Here is a 20,949-nt window from a genome sequence, read left to right as displayed (position 1 = left end):
TTCAACCCCCTTATAGGTTTCCTTGGCACATTAGTTGTCCCCAGGCCAAGTGCAGTAGGAACACCAGGAAGGAGCCGATTGCTGCAGGACCCATGGGAGGTAAGAGGATAATTACCAGCATCGCTTCTTGCACAATACTCAAGGAGAAAGGGGATCGGACAAAAGGTGGGATACCCTGGTTGTTCCCCTAAATGTCCCACGGGGTGATGAGCACATGCAGGTGCTAGCATGTGTGCTATGCTCATCAGCGCTAAAGGCTCATTTTTAAGTCATTTTGCCATAACTGGTGGCGTATAGGACATACCTACTCGACATGCTGTCTATAAGAGGTTAAAGATGAACTGAGTTATGTTCTTTTTATAACTGTTGTGCAGAGAGTTTATTATGGGAACATTCTTTGAGCATTCTTTGTAAAGACACAATACTTGGTTGCCTGTTTTGAAGAACAATAGATCCCAGTTGTTAGTGACCTAATGCGTGGTACACACCATACAATTTTCTGGAAGATTTACCTGCCAGATTGATTATTTCCAACATGTCCAATCTAAATTTCAATCAATTTTTTAATTTTCCGATAATTGTTTCAATCGATTTTCATAGAACTGAACGAAAATCGATCGAAAAAAAGGTTAAAAAAAATTGGAAAATCAAAAAATTGATCGAAATTCAGATAGGACATGTTGGAAATAATCAATCTGGCAGGTAAATCTGCCAGAAAATTGTATGGTGTATACCTAGCATAACATGACAGATGACTAACCACACTGTCAGTGGCAGAAGATCGAATTATGAATTTATCTGAAGTAAAAAAAAAAGTTTTGGAACATTATAAATCTATAATAATTATAATAATATTGCACAGAACAAAGGACATTACCATATACATGAAAGAAATGAGATAGTAATCAGTATTGGAAGGGGTGATTAGGGGGGACAGTAAAAGTGAAAAAATATGGAATATTTTAGCACAAGAGAAATATTACTTTAAAATCACTTTGGTTGATCTTGCATTTTACTATAAGTATCATGCTAGTATCAGGTTACACAGATTTGAAGACTTATCCATTTTGAAATAAACATAGTGGAGATTAATGCCAGAATCCTGCAGTTTTGACTTCCGACACAAGAGTGCAGAAATTCAAAAACAGCAGTGAAATGTAATTGTATAGGTGCAATTTTTGTTGAGTATAACGGAGTTATGTAAAGAAAAAAAATCCTGGATACTTACCTCAGTAGAGGGAAGCCTCCCTGACCTCCGTTCCAGTCAGTGGCGTAGCTAAGGAGCTGTGGGCCCCGATGCAAGTTTTACGATGGGGCCCCCCTAGCACTCTATACATAATTGATATGGCGCACCAAAACCTGCCAATGGCAACTACAGTGTCAGAGGAGCAAGAAGGGGATGGGGAACAGTTTGTTAATGATTACTACTATTCAAAGTATCTATAGAAGTGATTATTATGAGCACAGGACCAATAGAGAGCTAATACTGTAGTTGAGAGAGGGCCCCTCAGGCCCAAGGGCCCCGATGCGGACGCTACCTCGGCACCCCCTATTGATACGCCCCTGGTTCCAGTGCTGGAACCCTCCAAACATTTTCAATAAGCAAAGCCACTTATGCATGGCTTTTTCTTCCGTGAACAAGTGGTTTCATGCTACTGCGCAGGCACGGCCCATATCACATATATGCCCAATATGCCCATGCTTGTACAGGGAGAGGAGTGAAGAACAAGAGTGTCCCAGGCAGCAGTGGTGGGGTCAAGGAGGATCAGGAAAGTCTCTGGAGCATGTACAGGCTTCCCTCTACTGAGCAAAGTATCTAGTTGGTTTTTTAAACTTGACTTCAGGTTTGCTTTAACTAGAAAAGCCTCCAAACATACCTATGCTTCCATCTACAAGTCAGTTGTGGAAATGTTACCTACAAATATACCTACAAGTTAATGCGATTTTACAAATTATAAACAACGCAAAGTACAAAGAGAACTGATTTCCAGTTTTGAGTGGGAAAGAGCATAATTTAGATTAGATACTTGTCGTGGTAGCAACAATGCTTTATAATAAATGAAAAATTGACTGCAATTAAACCCAAACACAATCATGTATTTTTACACTTTAATGACTTTTGAATGGACAATTTCACAGCAATCTAGATGCTTTGTTTTCCTAGATAGGCCAAGTGCACCAAAATATGTATTTTAGCATTTCCTCATCACCTCCTTTGTCAAATGAAAAGAGGCTTTTTTTACGCAGAGAAGTACATTTTTTGCTTACATCCATTTTCGAACATACCTAGTAAACATTTTACTGTTAGTGTATAATGTCATGGAATTCTACCTTAAATTTATTCACCATGGAATTTTAGCATAAAACCATCAGAATACAGTTTGATTTTTCTCTAATAACTGCCTTTTGACATTTACATAATTGTTTAACAAAGATTGGGTCTATGGAGAGTTGGACTGAAGACTTAAGAAAGAGAAAAAAAAAAAATTAAATATTTTGAAAAATGTTAAATATTGTACTCAATATTTACTCATTGGACCATATTCTATTAGCTGTTCTCCTGAGTTTTCCCTGAGGAGATAATTTGTCATCTTATCTAAAAAATAGTTAGCACTTAAAGAGACTCCGTAACAAAAAATGCATCCTGTTTTTTATCATCCTACAAGTTCCAAAAGCCATTCTAATGTGTTCTGGCTAACTGCAGCACTTTATACTATCACTGTCTCTGTAATAAATCAATGTATCTTTCCCCTGTCTGACTTGTCGGCCTGTGTCTGGAAGGCTGCCAAGTTCTTCAGTGTTGTGGTTCTGCTATGAACTCACCCTTCCAGGCCCCTCTCTGCACATTGCCTGTGTGTTATTTAGATTAGAGCAGCTTCTCTCTTATCTTTTACAAGCTGGATAAATCGTCCTCTGAGTTGGCTGGGCTTTCACATACTGAGGAATTACAAACAAGGGCAAGGCTGTTTGCAGGAAGAAAAGAGCAGCCTGAAACTTCAGTAAATGGGGGAAAGAAACACACAAATGATCTCTTGAGATTCAAAAGGAATGCTGTATACAGCCTGCTTGTGTATGGATGTATTTTTCTATGTGTGGACATACTGTACATCAACCTACTTCCTGTTTTGGTGGCCATTTTGTTTGTTTACAAACAAACTTTTAAAAACTGTTTTTAACCACTTTTAATGCGGCAAAATTGTGACAGAGGGTAATAGGAGATGCCCCCTAGCGCACTGGTATGTTTACTTTTAAACGATTTTAACAATACAGATTCTCTTTAACTGAAAAAGGTAGGTAAAAAAAGTAATTCCAAACTAATTTTGAGTATTTCTATCTTAGAGGTATTTTAATAAATATTTTATTGATAATGTTTGAAAAGATCTACTTAAGTGGCACATGGAGTAGGATTCGCTCCATGTAGGCTCCAGGGCTCGCTGGACTTTCAGGGCTGAAAACTCAGCATTCAGGACTGCTATATTTATTGGAGGGTTACCTGTGCTATGTCTTAGAGCCTAAGTTCTTAACGTGTGGTATGTGTACCCCAGGGGGTACTTCTGATGGTTCCTGAGGGTACTCAGGCTTGATATACTTAGCCAAGAATAACAAATTTTAGAAAATGATAAATCTTAACACTTTATTAGTATTTTAGTTAATTAAAAGCAATAGTAAATGCTTGGAAATAGTTTAGAACCAATTATCACGTACTACGATTAAATATATATTTGTCAAGGGTACTTGTGATAATGTTTAATATGCTAGGGGTTACTTCGTGAGTACAGGGTATTAAAAGGGGTACATACTAATGAAATGTTGAGAAACACTGTCTTAAGCCCCATCTACACGATATGATTCTTTGTGCGATTCAATTACCATTCTATTTAAGATCCAATTAAATCCAACATGGCTGATCGGGATTCGATTCAATTCAATTTGCCATTGTTTTGCAAAATAAACAGACACGCGTCATACTTACCTCCCGTGTAGTCAACTCATCAATCTCTTTCTCCTCTCCTGCTTCCTGTTTGTCCACTGTGATCAATGGAATTCTCCATCCTCTATTTTGAAAATGGTCATTACCCCATAACAGCTTTCTGGTCAGCACACTGTTAAACTGTAACATCGCCCACTTGAGCCATAGGGAAACATGGACATTACCGGGCACATCAGTTGTCCTCTTAGCTATAACTGACAGCAACTGATATATTTCAGATCTGACAAAATGTTGTCAGAACTGGAAGGGTTCATTGTCAGAAGAAAATGGTGAGCTTCTGAGAGGAACTGATGGCAAGGTAACTATGTAATGGTCATTTGAAGTTACCTTGTGTGTTTATTTGAAATAATTTTACTCAGTTCAGGTTCCCTTTAATGTCCTTTACACTGTTCCTCTGCTTGCTCTGAAGCGGTTTGCTTGACTCTGAATAGAAATAGAGATTTGCGGGCAAACTGTTCGCTCACATCTCTACTCTTAATCTTCCCAGTGAGAATCCATGGCAAATCCCCATCTTAAGAGGTACATGTCAAGGTTGTCCCTGGTGCTCTTTGCGCTGGCAATGGAACCTTTGGCGATCCATATCAGACATAACCCTTATATCAAAGTCTATGACCTGGGAAACTGACCCCTAAACTTAGTCTATTTGTAGATGACATACTAATGACACTTCAACAACCTCATGTCCCCAATGTCTTATCAGTACTCCAAAAAGTTTGGGGTGGTCTTACAATAAATGTGGATAAGACCAAAAGTATCTACTCAGCAGAAAAGTTAATAGGATACAGCGCACATGTCCCATTCCACTCAGCAATTAACCCAAAAGACCCGCAAAGCTGTCCAGAGCCTTTAAATGGTCTCAGTCTGGTTCAGTATGCCATACAATCATGTGGAAGTCTGCTGACTTGACAGTTGTCCTGAAGACACTCGCCAGGAGGTTAAGCTCCAAAGGGTCATTGCTAAAGAAGCTGGCTGTTTACAGCATGCTGATGCTGTATCCCTGCATATTCATGGAAAGCTGAGGTGAAGTAAATAAAATGTGGTAGAAATAAACAAGCAAGAGGGATAATCACAACCTTGAAATGGTGCAGTTGGAGTCAGTGCTTCAAGACTCCACCACACGCAGACCTTGTAGGTCACAGGCTACAACTGTTGCATTCCTTGTGTCAAGCCACATTTAAAGCAGAGACAATAGCGTTTTACTTAGGCAAAGGAGAAAACGGACTGGACTTTCGCTCAGTGGTCCAAAAACTGTTTTCACATTAAAGTATTTGGCTTTTCATTTGGAAAATCAAGATCCCAGAGTCTGTTGTGCTGGAAATACACGGGTCGTTTTTTCCGCTCGTTCTTGCTGCTCGATTCTCTTATCTTCCGCTCATTTTTCTTATTTTTTTCCATTCACCTCTATCAGGAATCGAGCGGCAAAAACGATCGAATGAGAGATCGGACATGTTAAAAATTATCTATCTAACCATCTATCTGCTGCAAAAACGACCCGCGTATTCCCAGCATAAGAAAAGTGGAGAGGTGGAGAATCCAAGTTGCTCGAGGTCCATTGTGAAATTTCAGTCCGTGAGTTGTTTTTGAAGTAATGTGATCTGCTGATGTTAGTCCACTGGGTTTTATCAAATCCAAAGCCAGTGCAGCTGTCTACCAGGAAATTCTAGAGCACATAATGCTTCCCTTTGCTGAAAAACTTTATGATGATGCTAATTCAATTTTCCAGCATGGCTTGGCACCTATCCACACTGCCCAATACATGGTTTAATGACCATGGTGTCACTATACTTGATCGGCTAGCAAACATGCCTCACTTAAATGTCGTAGAGAATCCATGGGGTATTGTCAAGAGAAAGAAGACAAACCAGACCTGAAAAATGAATGCTGTAAGTATCAACAGTATATGAACTTATTAAAATGAATTTCTGAAATAACAGAAATGTGTTGGGTAGATGGGAAACCAGCACTTTTGCTTTTGGTGTACAGATAATGAGTTAAGATAGAATTATTCATCATTAATTCAGACATAAGATACAAAAGTGTGTCTTCAGTGAGATGGTCAATAATAAAAATAATACTTTTTTGCCCTCAGTTTGTGGAATTACTAAGTATGTGCAGTCATCATCAAACCATATCTATAGAGCGTATTTGAGCAAACTGTATTACACAGAACATACTTTTTGGTTAATCTGGTGTTTTGTTTCTGGTCGCTGCAGCAGCTTAGATGGCTTCATCATGAAAGATGCTTTACATGACTGTTTCAGCTGTTAGTAAGAAAGGATTGATTTAGCACAATAATACATACACATACAGTATGTATCAAAGTAAACCAAGCAAAGCAGGTGTGTTGCTACGGTAGTGAAAATGTTTTACTTCCTGCTTTGTGCAGATTTATAAACCAATAAGTCAGAGAGAATTCTTGGTATCTATCACCAAGCTGTGTAGTTTCCAGTAGGTTTCCTAAGAAAGTTAAATAATCTGCATACTGAAAACTAAAGATAACATTCATTAGCTGGACATGGGAGAGGAGTTGCTGCATATGGAAAATGAGGCTGCAAATGCTGAGCATAAAAAGTATAAATCTGGTTTGACATTCCGGTGGCAACACTAAGCTAAAGAATTGCTTTTGGCAATCCTATTGCTTAGTATGGCTCAGTCTCCACTTGTGCAGATGCAGAATGGAAATGGAACATGCATCCGCAAGGTGTGCGTTCCGTACATTCTGCATCTGCTTTGTGCAAAAAACACACCCGTTCCGTGTCCGTAGCATTGCTACGCCGGCCCGTACGCATTGCCATTTACCTGTCTTTTCGCCGCTGCTCATCCCGTGCTTGGTACCTTCAGCAGCCTGGGGGCCAGCAGAAGGCAGAAGCATGGCTCTTCATAGGCTGCAACAGGCCAAGTCTCCCTAGCAACAGGGAAAATTCTCATTGGTCCAACGTGAAACAATGAATTCTTTTTGTTGCTGAGGATTCCCATTGGTCTGCTGCAGCTCAATGGAGAATCCCTGACCAACGGGCTCTTCAGAATGGACTGAGCGGCAGGATACATATTACGTCATATACGGCAGCATGGATGTAACAAAACTGGCAACGCGGACAGTGTCCGTTCTCATAGGCTTGCATTGGACACGTTTCCCATTCAGTTCGGGGGAAAAAAAAGTGTCAAATCCCGACTCTCCGTGACATTTTCTTTCCATGCAACACGGGTCCATGTGTGATTCGTGTTTCTGCACGAGTGGAAGTGGGTCCTATTTTTAACATAGGATCTGCTTCCTGCGTTTCTGCAAAACTTTAAAAAGTATCCCATGGATAGGTTTTTAAAACAAGTGTGCACCGGCCCTAAATCAGGCTCTATGTGTGTTTGGCTCATTTACCATGTAATGAGGATGTGTATGAGGACACCGCTTCACAGACATTCTGACAGCAGCTCAGTTCTGCACAAGTAGAAAAGGTCACAGGAGTGAAATGTCACATTTTTTATAGCCCTAATATGTAGATTTTATTAAATAGGTTTCCACGACTCTTCTTTTTATACTATAAATATTCCAACAGAGATTTTTCGCTCTTAAACTGGCCCCAGAGCAAAACCTTGGTTTATACTCAGGCCATACTGCTGCTGACAGGCTGTGGTGACCTCTCCCATACACAGACTCTGTCGTGTACTGGTTCCCCCTCACTACCCCATAGATCACACCTGGAAGTGTTTGAACGTGAGCGTGTTAAAACACTAGAGGGAGACTGCGGTAGAAGACATGGAGAAGTCATATGCAGCATGTTCGGCCCGGGATCAGGTGACATGCAGTTTCATAGCCTCTGCTGCGTGTACTCTGCAAGGGGATGGGGGAGAGTTGGGTAGTCACTAGAAACCAGGGAACACTTCGGGAGACGAAGGGGAGACCACTAGATGCCAGGTGCAAGGATGTATGGGGGAGAGAGGGGTTCCCTTCGTCCAGCCCTCTTCACAGTGTCCCTCATATTGGGACACTGTGAAGTCCACAACATCCAAGATTACGGGTGTAGAGCCCTCCTCTGATCCCGCCTATTATCTTCTACACAATACATACAGAAGACTGGGAAAAAATAAACGATCCCTATGGGTGGTTTGCAAAAGTATTCGGCCCCCTTGAAGTTTTCCACATTTTGTCATATTACTGCCACAAACATGAATCAATTTTATTGGAATTCCATGTGAAAGACCAATACAAAGTGGTGTACACGTGAGAAGTGGAACAAAAATCATACATGATTCCACACATTTAAAAAAAAAAAAATAACTGCAAAGTGGGGTGTGCGTAATTATTCAGCCCCCTTTGATCTGAGTGCAGTCAGTTGCCCATAGACATTGCCTCAGAGGTTGTCTAAGAGAATATTGGGAGCAACAACACCATTAAGTCCAAAGAACACACCAGACAGGTCAGAGATAAAGTTATTGAGAAATTTAATGCAGGCTTAGGCTACAAAGATTTCTAAAGCCTTGAACATCCCTTGGAGCACTGTTCAAGCGATCATTCAGAAATGGAAGGAGTATGGCACAACTGTAAACCTACCAAGACAAGGCCGTCCACCTAAACTCACAGGCCGAACAAGGAGAGCACTGATCATAAATGCAGTCAAGAGGCCCATGGTGACTCTGGACGAGCTGCAGAGATATACAGCTCAGGTGAGGGAATCTGTCCATAGGACAACTATTAGTCGTGCACTGCACAAAGTTGGCCTTTATGGAAGAGTGGCAAGAAGAAAACCATTGTTAACAGAAAAGCATAAGAAGTCCTGTTTGTAGTTTGCCACAAGCCATTTGGGGGACACAGCAAACATGTGGAAGAAGGTGCTCTGGTCAGATGAGACCAAAATGGAACTTTTTGGCCAAAATGCAAAACCTATGTGTGGCGGAAAACTAACACTGCACATCACTCTGAACGCACCATCCCCACTGTCAAATATGGTGATGGCATCATCATGCTCGGGGGTTGCATCTCTTCAGCAGGGACAGGGAAGCTGGTCAGAGTTGATAAGAAGATGGATGGAGCCAAATACAGGGCAAAAATCTTGGAAGAAAACCTCTTGGAGTCTGCAAAAGACTTGAGACTAGGGCGGAGGTCCACCTTCCAGCAGGACAACGACCCTAAACATAAAGCCAGGGCAAAAATGGAATGGTTTAACCTCCCTGGCGGTAAGCCCGTGCTGAGCACGGGCTATGCCGCCGGGAGGCACCGCTCAGGCCCCGCTGGGCCGATTTGCATAATTTTTTTTTTGCTACACGCAGCTAGCACTTTGCTAGCTGCGTGTAGCATCTGATCGCCGCCGCTACCCGCCGATCCGCCGCAATTCCTCTCGCCGCGGCCGCCCCCCCCCCCCAGACCCCGTGCGCTGCCTGGCCAATCAGTGCCAGGCAGTGCTATGGGGCAGATCGGAGTCCCCTCTGACGTCGGTGACGTCATCCCGCCCGTCGCCATGGCGACGGGGGAAGCCCTCCAGGAGATCCCGTTCTCCGACTTTGTCTCGCTACATGAAAAAAAAAAAAAAAAAAAAAAAAAAAAAAAAAAGATTTGCTGCCCCCTGGCGGATTTTTTGCAAACCGCCAGGGGGGTTAAAACAAAACATATCCATGTGTTAGAATGGCCCAGTCAAAGTCCAGATCTAAATCCAATCAAAAATCTGTGGAAAGATCTGAAAACTGCTATTCACAAACGCTGACCATCTAATCTGATAGCTGGAGCTGTTGTGCAAAGAAGAAAGGGCAAGGATTTCAGTCTCTAGATGTGCAAAGCTGGTAGAGACATACCCAAAAAGACTGGCAGCTGTAATTACAGCAAAAGGTGGTTCTACAAATTGACTCAGGGGGCTGAATAATTATGCACACCCCACTTTGCAGTTTTTTTTTTTTTTTTTAATGTTTGGAATCATGTATGATTTTTGTTCCACTTCTCACGTGTACACCACTTAGTATTGGTCTTTCACGTGAAATTCCAATAAAATTGATTCAGGTTTGTGGCAGTAATATGACAAAATGTGGAAAACTTCACGGGGGCGGAATAGTTTTGCAAACCACTGTAAATAGGGATCGTTTATTTTTTCCCAGTCTTCTGGGTGTATTGTGTAGAAGATAATAGGTGGGATCTGAGGAGGGCTCTACACCCGTAATCTTGGATATGAATACTTTTGCAAACCACTGTAAGCATTAAATTCATGCAGCCAGACTGTTGATTGCATGGCACTGGAAATCCCCCCAGACCCCTTACAAGAAGCTACGGAAGGTCAAGCATATAGAGCAGATGGAAGACACCACACAGACCATCCATAAGAGAAATGAGCAATTTAGCCATACTTGGGCTCCATGGTTTGAATTTACAGAGTCTAAGGATTATAAGAAGATGATGGATTCTGGTTCGTCAGTGACATGACATCCTTACTGACATTGTAAGGGCTCAGACACACTATAAGCGCTTCTCTGAGTGTTTTCGATTGATCAGCACTTTCTGAGCACTTTTTAAAAATTGCTCCCATTCACTTGCATTAAAATCGCTGTAAAATCGTGTAAAAATCACGGATCATGTACATTTTTATGAGTACGCGATTTTAGTCAATCGCAGTGATTTTTACAAGTGAATTGGAGCGATTTTTAAAAAGCGCTCAGAAAGCAAAGATCAATCGAAAACCGCTCAGAAAAGTGCTTATAGTGTGTCTGAGCCTTTAGAGCATTTTTCTCTCTGTCCCCAAGGATGTCTCCCAACTTAATGAGATGTACGCCCCTACATGCCTCTTGTGCTGTGTCACACATACCTCCAACGTGCTATTTTCATGCATGGTGGACACATTTACATTAGGGAGGCAGCGTAGGAGCCTTTGTCATAAGGCCAATTCCCAAAAGATTTTATGCTAGAATCAATTGGGAATCATCCTGCGATGTATGGGCAGCCAACAGATCTCTCTCCGATCAGGTTCAATCACAGAGAGATAGGTAAAATCTGCCCATCATTGCTAAATATATGCATGGGCACCTTAACTTTATGAAGCCTGATAAGATACTACAGCAAGAAATGTTTCTTCTGTGAGAAGCATGAAAATACTGGGAGGTCCAGGCAAGAGCTTATTGTCTCCAGTCTTTGTTTATTTACAAGTGAAAGACTGCTGTGATCCATGGACTGCTGTGAAGTTACATACAAGTCTCTTCTTTTAAAAATAAAACATTATACATGGAAAATACAGTATATATTAAGTGTGCAATCATTTAACAACAATTCTGATGTACAGGCTATTGGTTTGTTTATTATAAACCAAAGGAATGAATGCCATCACGGGGCATTCACAGCACCTTCGCATATGGAATTTCTGAGGTTGTCAAAAATGAAGCATGGTGATGTGAATATGCAATTTAACACTAGACTGCGTAAAAATGCTGGCATCTTCCTCTACCTTTAGTCCGATTAGAAAAACCTTAGAAAGCAGCAGGAACCTGCAGAAAGAATGAAGACTTTTTTTTAGTAGCGTAACAGTTCATGGGATTTCTTGCAGTAAACATTGCCTTCTGCAGCTAGTTGAAACCTCAGTCCATCCATGTTGTGGTTTCTGTTTAACAACTCTGCGACTCATGAGCATAGCTGTCCACAATGACAGCGGATAAGAATAACCTAATCATCCTCATCCTCTTCTTCTTGATTTCGTTTCTGTGAGATTAGAAGACATTCCAATAAAATCATAAATAAGCATACATAATGTAAAACTTACAATATACAGTATATATATTTTTAATTCTACATTGTAAACTGTACTCCTGGTTAGTTTTTTACCGTTATTAGCAAATCATAGCTGCCACAGAGTTAAATGGAAAGATTGCTCATAACTGCATTCAAATCCAAAATGATGTATAGCACTGATACATGCATGCATTATTTTTGCCAAAAGTGGAATTATCATCAATATTACGTATTTATATAGTGCTGACATGTCTTTCCACATCCAAACGCCACATATGTCTAAAGACGTTTTGGTGCAAAGCTACTTCTGTTTGCCATGGACATCTGTAGGCGCTAGGGTTGCTGCGGTATACCGCGGTTTGATTGTGCATGGTAATCATACCATGCACAATCTCGTTGCCCCTGTTTTCGGGGGCGGGGCAACGTAGCGGCGGGGATGCGACGTAGCAGCGGCAGCCAGGGATAGGTGTAGCCAGAAATAGGTGGCCGCAGCATTGAGAGCCTGGGGGGAGGGAGACGGGATGCAGCGGTGGGGATAAATACTCACTTGCCGGCAGCCAGATCCATCCTGCATGCTGTACTGGCTTCATTCTTCTTCCTGTTCTTGCATCACATTTCCCTGAAACAGCGCCCCCTGGGCGCTATTACTAGGAGATGATGCAAGAACAGGAAGTAGAATGAAGCCAGTACAGCGTGCAGGAAGGACCTGGCTGCTGGCAAGTGAGTATTTATTTAGTTAAATAAAGCGCAAGGGTGCTTTGTATACTGGTTAATATCCCTGAAAAATACCGGGCGGGGACAACCTAGAACACTTGAATATATCTAAATACTATTACAAAAGGTTATGAGGCCACCAACATTATACCAATATGAAAATTTATTAAAGATACTTCTCAAAATACAAAACACAATCCCCTAAAATATAACCCTCCACATGATACCCTCTTCCCCATAGTTAAAAACAGAAACCATGGCGGAGTAAAGGTTATGCATAACTGATGTTACTTCTGCAGATAAATTGATTAGTCTCTGGCCAGAGAATTACATAACCAATCATCCATTCGTCCGCGCATATATTCCACATCCACACTGCCACAACAGATAGAAAAAGCGGGGGGCCCCCTTTAAAAATTCCTCTCTTCCCTTAACTTGATAGGTATTGGGATAGGGAGATCCATGTGTAATCAACAAGTTCCAGGTTATAAATAACTTTCCGGATAGCTTGTAGCGTTACAGCTTTAAAGAAAACAGTACATGGATAGGTCTCACCCGCAAAGTAATGCTCTTTAGAACACAGGCAATTTTCTGCGCTCACTGGGATTCCGTAACTGGATTCATCCGTGCGTGTGCAATATTCGTGCATCCACTAAGTTCAGCAATCTCTTATGCAGACCGGGTCCTGTATGACTTGAATCACCGGCCACTGCCAGGCAACAACGCTGTCGGGAGTCGCACGCTGAATATGCCGGTTCTCCGTGCAGAGCAATGGCGGCAGCAGGAAGTGTGTACGCAATGGTCGTCACCAGTCACCAGTCAGCTGACCAGACTCCGGTGGGCGGAGTCTGGTCAGCTGACTGGTGACTGGTGACGACCATTGCGTACACACTTCCTGCTGCCGCCATTGCTCTGCACGGAGAACCGGCATATTCAGCGTGCGACTCCCGACAGCGCTGTTGCCTGGCAGTGGCCGGTGATTCAAGTCATACAGGACCCGGTCTGCATAAGAGATTGCTGAACTTAGTGGATGCACGAATATTGCACACGCACGGATGAATCCAGTTACGGAATCCCAGTGAGCGCAGAAAATTGCCTGTGTTCTAAAGAGCATTACTTTGCGGGTGAGACCTATCCATGTACTGTTTTCTTTAAAGCTGTAACGCTACAAGCTATCTGGAAAGTTATTTATAACCTGGAACTTGTTGATTACACATGGATCTCCCTATCCCAATACCTATCAAGTTAAGGGAAGAGAGGAATTTTTAAAGGGGGCCCCCCGCTTTTTCTATCTGTTGTGGCAGTGTGGATGTGGAATATATGCGCGGACGAATGGATGATTGGTTATGTAATTCTCTGGCCAGAGACTAATCAATTTATCTGCAGAAGTAACATCAGTTATGCATAACCTTTACTCCGCCATGGTTTCTGTTTTTAACTATGGGGAAGAGGGTATCATGTGGAGGGTTATATTTTAGGGGATTGTGTTTTGTATTTTGAGAAGTATCTTTAATAAATTTTCATATTGGTATAATGTTGGTGGCCTCATAACCTTTTGTAATAGTATTTAGATATATTCAAGTGAGTATTTATCCCCACCGCTGCATCCCCCCCCCCCCCCCCCCGTCTCTCTATGCTGCGGCCACCTAATTCTGGCTACACCTATCCCTGGCTCTCTATGCTGCGGCCACCTAATACTAGCTACACCTATCCCTGGCTACCTATGCTGCGGTCACCTACTACTGGCTACATCTATCTCTGTCTACCTATGCTGCGGCCACCTACTACTGGCTACACCTATCCCTGGCTACCTATGCTGCGGCCACCTACTACTGGCTACACCTATCTCTGTCTACCTATGCTGCAGCCACCTACCACTGGCTACACCTATCTCTGTCTACCTATGCTGCGGCCACCTAATACTGGCTACACCTATCACTGGCTACCTATGCTGCGGCCACCTACTATTGGCTACACCTATCTCTGTCTACCTAAGCTGCGCCACCTACCACTGGCTACACCTATCTCTGTCTACCTATGCTGCGGCCACCTAATACTGGCTACACCTATCACTAGATACTTATGCTGCGGCCACCTACTACTGGCTACACCTATCTCTGTCTACCTATGCTGCGCCACCTACCACTGGCTACACCTATCTCTGTCTACCTGTGCTGCAGCCACCTACCACTGGCTACACCTATCTCTGTCTACCTATGCTGCGGTCACCTACTACTGGCTACACCTATCCCTGGCTACCTATGCTGCGACCACCCACTACTGGCTACACCTATCCCTGGCTACCTATGCTACAGCCATCTGCTACTGGCTATACCTAGCCCTGGCTACCTATGCTGCAGCCACCTGCTACTGGCTACACCTATCCCTGGCTACCTATGCTGCAGCCACCTACTACTGGGGTGGGGGGCACATTATTTAATGTAAGGGGGAAGGGCCCCGGGGCAAAATAATTTTATAACACCATATACCGTGTTATTTCTTTTGACGGTCATCATACTAGAGGAATTACATACCGTTGCAACCCTAGTAGGCACTTATTTGTTTCCCAACATTCCTCTGCCACGGACATCTAAAAGCATTTAGGGCAAACGTTTGGCATAAAGTAAACCTGAACTCAGAACATCCCTCTCTGCTCTAAAAGATACACAACAGCATATTAACTGGGAGGGAGAAGGCACCCCAAAAAGTAGGTGGTGGTGGATGAACAGTATATCTATATTATGTGACTAAAAATAGAAAAAATATAAATAATAAAAAATGGCTTATCTCAAAGGAAGGGGCAAAGCCAATTTCAAACAAAAAGTTTTAATATTCATCAGACACTATCAATGATAACGTGTTTCGCCCTTTTTTAGGCGCTCCGAACTTACTGTCTACAGTATTAAGACACTGCTTTGTATTTGATCTGAGGAAGCGGACTGTGTTCCGCAAAATGCGTTATTGATAGTGTCTGACGAATAATAAACCTTTTGTTTGAAATTGGCTTTGCCCCTTCCTTTGAGGTAAGCCATTTTTTATTATTTATATTTTTTGCTATTTTTAGTCACATAATGTAGATATACCGTTCATCCACCACCACCTAATTTTTGGGGCGCCTTCTCCCTCCCAGTTGTTATGTCACAGCCCCCCCAGCTGCTTTGGGGGGTTAGTCTAGTGTTCAATTTCTGAACTATTGCTTTTTTTCTGGCGCGCAACCCACATATTTGATGACCAAAGAACCCGAGTGAGGGTGGGATTTCCTCACCTGCCTTCATACTGTGGTTGCTAGTTGTGCAACCCACACTTGTGAGTATTCTTTTGCTCTTTAAGACTATGTGTGTTTAGCACTTGACATACTACACCATAAGGGGCTCCTGGTGTGTTTTTTCCTGTCTCCCTAGGAAGTCTGTTGAATCCCTTAAGGTGCGTACACACGCACTACCAACGGCAACGACGGGTCCGCTAGACCCTCCCGCTGGACGGTCTTTTAGCCAACAGTAGTCGGATCGTTCAGAAGCAGCCACAGTCGAGCGGATCATTCAGAACCAGCCTTATCAGTCCGCCGACAGTGTGTACACACGCACTACTGTTGGCTAAAAGACCGTCCAGCGGGAGGGTCCGGCGGACCTGTCGTTGCCATTGGTAGTGCGTGTACATACCTTGTGTACGCACCTTTAGGATAACACACACCCTCACAACAGCATATTGACTTTTAAACAAAAACACTTCTTTGTTACAGCTGAAACAAATCTGCAGTGTATTTACTTCTTCAGATATAACTAACAGCCTGTGCTTTCAAAACGGCTATCTGCCGTGGCAGTCATGTAACACAGGGGAGAGATTCAATTACAACTTGCGATTAGACACAAATGAGGGGGAATTAGACAGGCTAAACTCTCTAAATACATACAGGGTGCATTTCTCTATGTTTTCCTTCTGTCCTGTGCAACATTTCAGGTCCAATTCTACGCAACTTTAAAAATGGGCCAATCAAATGCTTTGCAGGCAAGATTAGATTCGTCAATTCACGTTTTTGGTTTACAATTAGCATAATTCTGAATCATAATAATTAGCCTAATTCTTAATCATCTTAATTTTATTTGCACCTCAATGACATTTCTACAGACTAATGTGGACGTTGGTACATGTAGATCTGGGCAAGGCATTTAATAAACACAATTTAAACATAGCTGGCACTTGCATGTAGCTTTTAAAAAAAAAATAGCTGGCAGCCTAAGGGTTAATGTTACAGCAAATGACTTGCAGTATATTACCATGTACATTTCAAAGAACAGTCTGAAATCTAGGAAGAGGGACTGTGAAGGCTGCCAAGTGGTATTCTACAGCGACAGTATAAATAAGTCACAAACAACTGGACAGAGACATTCCAGCTTTATATACTACAGGCTTTGCCATCCATATACCATTCACATCAACACCATATGTTTTTATGAGCGCTTCCATAAACTTGTCAAATACCACAGCTGTACCATCAGCAAGGACTTCTCTGCTATGGAGCCAGGCCTGAGGCACAAATATGGAAATGAGTCACACAATGAAACTTGCCTTTATTGCACGGCAACTTATGAGTAAGTTATAAATCTTGCAAATGCAAATGTTTTTACATTTCCTGTCAGCTGTGTCACCTCTCTGCTTTGATCGCAGGCTTATTTTACCTGCCTTAATAAAACTATCTGCTATATAATCATCTGTTTTCCAGTCATTCATCTCTGCTTATTAAAGGGAACCTGGAGTGAGGAGAATATGGAACTGCCATCTTTATTTCCTTTTAAAAATGCTAAATGCCTGCCTGTCATGCTCTTGTGGCTTCGGATGCATTTGAGTCACACACCTGCCACAGGCAAACAGCCAGTGATGACAGTCCTAAATCAGATCACCTGATCTGTCTAGTTGTCTGGTCACTGACTGAAATAGGCCTACTTGTAACTGTGGAGATCACCCTGATCACCAGAGAAGTGTCATAATTTTTGCAGAAATAAACACTGTTGCCAGACTGATTACCAATATCAACAAAAATAATAAAATATGCGTACACTAACAAATAGGGTGTTCATTTGTCCTGGTGTAAAATGCTAAAAAAATTATTTTTTTCTATGCTGCTTTAACAGTAAGACGTATTATGTAAACCTCTTAACAGGATTTGGACTAGTACCGTATATCCTTTCCTTTATTCTTAAAACGGAACTGAAGAGTACCTGAAAAAAAAAAGTGTTTCACTTACCTGGGGCTTCTGGCAGCCTCCTGCAGCCGACCTGTACCCATACCATTTCAAAATGATCCTCTGTTTCCCCGCTGCGGCTTACTTTCACTTCGCACAGTGGGTGTCCAATGTGCCTGTGTGGCCCTGGCCACGCGCGTCCTCGTTCACACTCCCGTCGCCTAGAGATTTTCTCATATTTCACTTGCGCAGGACGCTCCTGGCTACGGGAACACGTAAGAGGATACGCCTGGCCAGGGCGCAGCGGACGTCAGCTTCCATTGCGCAAAATGAAAGTGAGCTGCGGCAGGTGAACGGAGGATCATTCAGAATCAGCGAGGGCACAGATTGGCTGCAGGAGCCTGGCAGAAGCCCTAGATTAGTGAAACTTTTTTTTTTGTTTTTTTAGGTAGTCCTGATAATGATAATGTACAGATGCATCGCTAGGCAAGAGCAGAGAGACACATCGGTACAGCACTAGGGGTCCTGACAGCCTAACGATTGCATCCCTACAGGAGGCAGTCATTAGAGGTGTGCACACATTTTAAAGGGAACCAGACGTGAGAGGTATATCAAGGTTGCCATATTTATTTCCTTTTAAACAATACCAGCTGCCTGCCAGCCCTGCTGATCTATTTGGCTGTGGTAGAGTCTGAATCACACCAGAAACAATCATGCAGCTAATCCAGTCAGATTTTTGTCAGAAATACCTCATCTGCTTGTTCAGGGTCTATGGCTAAAAGTATTCGAGGCAGAGGGTCAGTAGGATAGACAGGCAACTGGAATGGCTTAAAAGAAAAAAAAATATGGCACCCTCCATATTCCTCTCACTTCAGGTGTCCTTTAATGCACGGTACAGGTAACACATATGGTTCATAGGCTAGGAAGGGGTTAACACAATTTATGGTTCATAGGCTAAGGAAGGAGTTAACACTTAATTTAAAAAAACAAAACAGAACACCAAAATACTTTTATTTTTTAGTCTGACACCGCCTTTTTAAACTTTTTTAACCTTTAAAAGGGAATGATTGCTGCTGAAGCAAATAGCAGCAATCATTCATTAACGGTACATGCGTGGGCTAACGACAGGGTGCAGGAGCGCATGCGACGTGACTCATGTCCTGAAATCTTCAGGAAGGCCAATTCGGATGCGAGACTCACATTAAGGAATCTTAAGTGGCTAATACAGTGTTTGACAGCGGCATAGGGAAGAAATATACACTCACCTAAAGGATTAGTAGGAACACCATACTAATACAGTGTTTGACCCCCTTTCACCTTCAGAACTGCCTTAATTCTACGTGGCATTGATTCAACAAGGTGCTGAAAGCATTCTTTAGAAATGTTGGCCCATATTGATAGGATAGCATCTTGCAGTTGATGGAGATTTGTGGGATGCACATCCAGGGCACGAAGCTCCAGTTCACATCCCAAAGAGGCTCTATTGGGTTGAGATCTGGTGACTGTGGGGGCCATTTTAGTAGTGAACTCATTGTCATGTTCAAGAAACCAATTTGAAATGATTCGAGCTTTGTGACATGGTGCATTATCCTGCTGGAAGTAGCCATCAGAGGATGGGTACATGGTGGTCACGAAGGGACGGACAGGGTCAGAAACAATGCTCAGGTAGCCCGTGGCATTTAAACGATGCCCAATTGGCCCAGAAAACATCCCCCACACGATTACACCACCAGCCTGCATAATGGTAACAAGGCATAATGGATCCATGTTCTCATTCTGTTTACGCCAAATTCTAACTCTATCGAGACTCATCAGACCAGGAAACATTTTTCCAGTCTTCAACTGTCCAATTTTGGTGAGCTCGTGCAAATTGAAGCCTCTTTTTCCTATTTGTAGTGGAGATGAGTGGTACCCGGTGGGGTCTTCTGCTGTTGTAGCCCATCGGCCTCAAGGTTGTGTGAGCCGGCGGGAGCTCGGGATTTTACCCGGTAGGCCCCTTTCTTACAGGGCCCTGAGCACTGTAGGAGGGGCGAGGGGTCACAGACCGGCAGGGTGCAGGAAGGAGGAGCTGCGGGGAGGGGGGCAGTCTCCCCCCCCACCTGGGGGACCCCCTTCCATGCAGCCTGCCCTGCCCGAATGCCTTCCTATAACAGACCTCAGATTGCGGCGAAAGCAAAGTGACAGGCATTCACCTCTGATGTCACTTCCGCATTTGGATTACATTGAGCGCGGATAGCGTGTGCGGCCTGTGACGCTGTCGCTGTGATCTGAGGTCTGTCACTCTGAAAAGAGGATCGGGGACAGGCTACGGGGACCAGTCGCCGCGAGATCTGAGGTCTGTACTGCACCCTGCCCCAGCACAGCACACTGCCCTAACCAGCACCCTGTCCCTGCAGCCATCCTGCACACTGCCCTAAGCAGCACCCTGTCCCTGAACCCATCCTGCACACTGCACACTCTGTCCCTACACCCATCCTGCACACTGTCCTAACCTGCACCCTTTCCCTACACCCATCCTGCACACTGTCCTAATTTGCACCCTGTCCCTGCACCCATCCTACACACTGCCCTAACCTATACCCTGTCCCTGCACCCATCCTGCACACTGCCCTACCCAGCACCCAGCCAGCAATTGGGGGTCCGCTATGGCTACCTAATATCTACGGGCACATTTTTCTACCTAATATTGATATCTATAGGCACATAGCTATCTAATTCTTTTATTTGGTGAACATGGCTGTTTAATTTATGTATCCAGGGTGGACGTGGCTACTAAATTGTTTTATCTTGAGGCATCTGTATGTAATTTGTTTATTGTGAGGCACCTGGCTACTTAATTATTTTATCTGGTTGACTGTTACAATTTTATTTTTATTGGGCAGCATGTGACTACTTGATTAATTATCTGATGCCATGCGACTACTTGATGAATTATCTGATGGCATGCGATGACTTGATGAATTATCTGATAGCATGAGACTGCTATATGATGGCTTGCTACTTAATGTATGTATACAGGGCCTATTTGGCTACTGAATTATTATTTATTTTGTTAATTGTAAGGCAAATCTCTGTCAATAGCACCGCTACTTATTTTGTGTATGCTGCGCGCGCCGCATGCGTCTATCTCCCTGTTATGGACTGTCCTCAGAAGTGCTCTCAATCTATTCCCTACCATAATCTAATGACTCTTAACAACTGACGTATTTATATAGTGCAAAATTTCTGTAGTACATGCGAGTGAGCTCATAATGCTTCTCATAAGCTTCTATCAGCTTGAATCAGTCAGCCCATTCTCCTCTGACATCTAGCATCAACAAGGCATTTTCGCCCACAGGACTGCCGCATACTCAATGTTTTTCCCTTTTCACA

General features: G+C 43.0%; 1 protein-coding gene across 2 annotated transcripts in view; it reads right to left on the bottom strand.

Moving 5' to 3' along the window:
• Nucleotides 1–11,077: 11,077 nt before the first annotated feature.
• The window catches only part of LOC137563539 (translation initiation factor eIF2 assembly protein-like), a 101,253-nt gene continuing 91,381 nt past the window's right edge, over nucleotides 11,078–20,949 (bottom strand). For both annotated transcript variants that reach the window (XM_068276127.1, XM_068276128.1), the window contains one exon: nucleotides 11,078–11,654. In XM_068276127.1, coding sequence (XP_068132228.1) covers nucleotides 11,619–11,654 — 36 coding nt within the window. In that variant the 3' untranslated portion in view covers nucleotides 11,078–11,618. The remainder of the gene's footprint in view (nucleotides 11,655–20,949) is intronic.

The sequence above is a fragment of the Hyperolius riggenbachi genome, chromosome 3, assembly GCF_040937935.1.
Source record: "Hyperolius riggenbachi isolate aHypRig1 chromosome 3, aHypRig1.pri, whole genome shotgun sequence".
In the NCBI taxonomy this organism is placed as follows: Eukaryota; Metazoa; Chordata; class Amphibia; order Anura; family Hyperoliidae; genus Hyperolius; species Hyperolius riggenbachi.
This window is presented reverse-complemented; position numbering and strand designations above follow the sequence as displayed.